The following is a 4,228-nucleotide window of genomic DNA, read 5'->3' as shown; positions in this document are numbered from 1 at the left end:
GTTTCGTCAGGCCGATAGATGAAGACTGCAGAAAGCTCTCCTTCCCTGTTGATACAAAACGGATGTGAAGAGGAACCGAGATTGGGGAAGAGGCTACTTTGGAATTGGAAGGGGTGAGAATACTTTGACAATGTATCTTGATGTTAAGATACTCTCAAGAATGAGTAATTTTAACCGTTGGCTATTTAACTTTTGCAGGCGAATGGGCGAAATCGTAGTCTTCGTAGTGATGGGAAATTTCATCAATTGGGGTTCTTATAACTTCCAATCATCGATGACGTCTTATACACTGCAGCTTTAGACGTGGATACATGCTGAGCAATGATGCAGTCATTTTTGATTCTTCCCATGCAATGGTTCCCATTTTTTGAGTAATTAAATTGTTTCTTCCATGTTTTCTTTCATATATTCTTCTTCCAATTCCACTGAATCACTCTGATTTTGTCCCACTCAATTACCATACATAACGTCACAAGGGTAACGTTTTAAATGGTGTTCGCTGAATGTCTCAGTTTCTCACTGACACTAATAGTAATCGTGTATTAAACTTGATAGTCTGATTATTATGCAGTTAATTGTTTTTACATTCTGGCAGAGTACAGGATGATATAACACTCGTTTGTCGCTGTGGTGAGTTAACAAAATCTCATTGGAATTACTGTTATCAATAAACGTATTTCTTGAAGCATCCACGTTCAATGTCCCATGTGTATATCTTCTTGTATCCTCTTCTGCTTTCTTCCTTATGTGTCGTTCTTATGCCGTGACTATTTTTAACTCCATAGTCCTACATAGTCTTGTGTTTCCAGTCTCGATAATGCTTCATATCCTCATTGAACTCATGTAGTATGCTTTCTTGTTCAGTCAACATTTGGCAGCACCAACTTGTGTTGTATTCATAACTCACATTTTTTTTCACACTCAAAGAAACTTTAGATTTTAATTTAAAAAAAGAACAATTATAAATAAACAATACGAGTTAGTTGTTTTTGCAATCCTACCGGTTGCGTGGTACAACGTTCCGTTGTCGCGAGTTAAGGAAAGTCTTCGCAAAGCACGATTCGAAATCTTTACATAAGATTATCGCACTGTCCTTTTGAGAAGCTTCAGTTTCTGTGTCACTCGTGTATTCACATGCTGGAAAAACTACACGTTATACGCTTCCGAGACTTTGTTTTGCAGTTCTTGTATGTTGCTACTTTTGTGACGTTAATTGTAGCCTCCGTACATTAATATGTATTCTTCCTCCAAGCTCCACGACCCCGGGGTCTGAAACCTCCTCGACCACCTGATCGATTACCTCTAAAGCGACCACGGTTACCTGCAAAACAGAAAAAACCAACCGTTACACAAAAAATATATATTAAAAGTATAATCATGTAAGTAAATAAAAATTTGAAAAAAAAAGTTACCATAATTCTGGGAAATGTTTGAACTGTATTTTCCACTTGGTGGAGTATAGATTTCTCTTTTGTTACTTCTTGCAGAATTTGTATCATCTTTATTACGCTTGTTTGATGTACTGTCATTACCAAATGTAATCGGTGTATGTCGCTTGGGAGCAACGGTTGCTTTTTCCAAAGGCTGAAAACAAGATTGCACTTAATTCTAATGTCCATGATGTACACAATAATTTTTTACGAAAACAAAAATCGATTTATCTGGTTTACTTTTACTGATTTGATATTGTAATCCATTACCTTCTTGCCATTTGTCGGAGTCTTCCAAGATAAATGTATAATGCTCTTAAAACTGGGTGGTGAATGGAACAGATCTTTAATCAATGTATTAATGTTATTTGTTGTTTTGAGTGCAATAACTTTCAGCTGGTTTTCCTCAGACTTCAGTTCATCTTCGGTCTTCCCACTTATTGCTTCCCTAAGTTTCTTTATGTAGCCCTGAATCCCACGTGCAAAGTATTGTAACCTCAGACGGAACTCTTTAAGCTGATCCGCATCCCTTGTCAGAAATTCTGGTATTTGTTTACACAACTTGTGAAATGCATACATCAAACATTCCACATGGCTAAATTGTAACTTCGGAACCTCTGTCACCTCGACAGCTGGAGGAAGTGGCATGTATGTCTGTTCAAGTATAAAATTACTTAATAATATAAAACTACTTGTAAATGTAGACACGAATAACTAAACGGTCGGAATGGTCAACTTACGATAAGAGTATTATATAGTTGTTGTACTTTCTCTTCGGGCTTCTCTATGCTTCCACAAAATACAGCTAATTCCGCAAGAAGTTTTAAGAGTTCCAATTGAACGTCTCTGCCATCGGGTGAAGTTATCAAAGACAAATGTGGTAACACCTGTACACATATGTACGACACGAACTTTGAAGAATCTATATGAGACTGCAACGAAAGAAAAGATATTAAATTACTTGTCTTATAAGCAGTGAAATATATCTAACACGAATAGGTTAATTTTAATACACACGTTAAAAAATGGAAGAGCATGTTTGACACATTGTACGAGCCTATTCCATTGTTCCATATTAGTATGCTTAAACGGAATGGACAGTTCGGCTTGATCTATTGCTATGTCCACTAACTCTTGTTGTCCAGTGAGTGTCGATCCTAATCTGGTCCATGCGAGAACCTCCATAATGTTATGAAATTCATCAGCTGTCACATCCTGTAAAGCAAGTAATATTTAATATCTTATTTTTTCTATTAAAAAAAAAAGTAATGCAAGAGATAGGAAGTTACCTGTAAAACCTTTTTACATTCTACAATAAGCAAATCTTCAGGTTCTTTTGTGATGACGTCTCGACCTATTGCTTTCAATTTAGTTGCTAAGAATTTAATGCAGCGTTCTCTTGTACCGTCATCTCCACTAAGTATTTGACTGAAGAAACCACTCAGAGTTCCTACATTTAAGAATTGATATAATTGGATTTATTATTTCTGTATGCTTATGTTTTGGTATTAATAGCACATTATGTACTAAAAAAACATAATAGATAAAAAGTACTAAAGGTAAACCTTTCGGATCATTTTTCAGAAGCGTCATAATACTATTATGAACAACAGCCAATTCCGATGAATCCTGAGCTTGCAGGAGTTGCGCAAGAATGTCTGCAATCCTTGGTGTATGCTCTTTGCTATCTTTACACAATGCCGGTAAGTCTTTTATAGCTTGTTTTCTTATCTATAAATTACATTTATATTTTCTTAAACAATTCCATCATAGAAAATATACTAACTTGTTAAAATAATATTCAACATAAAAGCTGCAAAAGATTTTACTGACCGCCATGTCTTCATCCTCGCAAAGATCCAAATGAGCATCGATCGCGCGATCGGCTAGTTTTGGAAAATGTTTAAAAAATCGGGCAATGAATTGAGAAGCTAAACGTTTCTCCTTTGGTGACCCTTTAACTGCAGTCAGAATTTCTAGATATTCTTTCTCATGCTGAAAATTAATATCTTGTATGAATTCTCATAGTGGACATATGATTTCAAATGAAGTTACATTTATAATGCAGAATGCCCTACAGTTCATAAATAATTCTGTTACAACTGTATCATAACGTCAAAATCTTTTTTTTTAATCTAAATCAACCACTGATAACGTATTCATTCAAACGTACAACTATCCATATTTCATCCAAAGTCACTAGATATCGAGAGTTCTTTCACGTTCCTAATCCTCTAAAGCAAAACTAGAGCATGTATAAATAATTTGTAAATTACTGCTGCAATATTGTTTATAACTGGGCCATTAGATGCTACAAGTTTAGAAAGTAAAGTGAATGCACAGCTATAATCAATTTGTTGCCTACCTCCGCGAGCTTGTCCTTTGCGTCCGCCAGAACCCCAAAATTTTTATACAACTTTTCGATACTATCGGTACTCATATTGTGTAATAAAGTAAATCGCTATGTTTTGAAATTCGCGATTCGTTGGTGAGACGGAACATAAACTCTTTTTCCGGAGGAAATTCAGATTCGCCTATAATACACCGGTAACGCACCACGCTAGGAAACGGTAAGATATGGCGGTCGTCCCAGCCGTCTCGGGCAGTCCCGAGAAAGGCGCCCATAGAAAATAATATAGCGATGAGTGGAGAGACTCTCTATGGGCTGGCTCGCGCGAATGCGTTTGCGCTGCCCTCGGTGGAGAATACAGGAGGTTCGGGCATTGCGATCCGATATCCCCCAACGACGGCCCATCTCGGTAACCCACGTTATCTATGCATCCTTCTCTCGGCTCTTC

At 36.8% G+C, this 4,228-nt stretch overlaps 1 protein-coding gene across 1 annotated transcript; it reads right to left on the bottom strand.

Moving 5' to 3' along the window:
- Window positions 1-520: 520 nt before the first annotated feature.
- LOC105702885 (apoptosis inhibitor 5) lies at window positions 521-4,022 on the bottom strand. The gene is made up of 9 exons (XM_012430827.1): window positions 3,796-4,022; window positions 3,264-3,425; window positions 2,996-3,161; window positions 2,720-2,880; window positions 2,448-2,645; window positions 2,171-2,362; window positions 1,701-2,084; window positions 1,413-1,584; window positions 521-1,321 (listed from the first exon to the last, which is right to left on the bottom strand). The coding sequence occupies exons 1-9, from the start codon at window positions 3,868-3,870 to the stop codon at window positions 1,230-1,232; spliced, it is 1,602 nt and encodes a 533-aa protein (XP_012286250.1). The 5' UTR covers window positions 3,871-4,022; the 3' UTR covers window positions 521-1,229.
- Window positions 4,023-4,228: the final 206 nt, after the last annotated feature.

This window comes from Orussus abietinus, unplaced genomic scaffold (genome assembly GCF_000612105.2).
Source record: "Orussus abietinus isolate OABI.00-Male unplaced genomic scaffold, Oabi_2.0 scaffold169, whole genome shotgun sequence".
In the NCBI taxonomy this organism is placed as follows: domain Eukaryota; kingdom Metazoa; phylum Arthropoda; class Insecta; order Hymenoptera; family Orussidae; genus Orussus; species Orussus abietinus.
The sequence above is the reverse complement of the archived record's forward strand: the minus strand, read 5'-3'. Positions and strand labels throughout refer to the sequence as shown.

Coding starts and splice junctions, on each gene's coding strand:
- LOC105702885 (XM_012430827.1), bottom strand. CDS start 3,870: ATGAGTACCGATAGTATCGAAAAGTTGTATAAAAATTTTGGGGTTCTG. Junction 3,426..3,795: donor CAAAGGACAAGCTCGCGGAG/GTAGGCAACAAA, acceptor ATTAATTTTCAG/CATGAGAAAGAATATCTAGA. Junction 2,363..2,447: donor ATGCTCTTCCATTTTTTAAC/GTGTGTATTAAA, acceptor CTTTCGTTGCAG/TCTCATATAGATTCTTCAAA.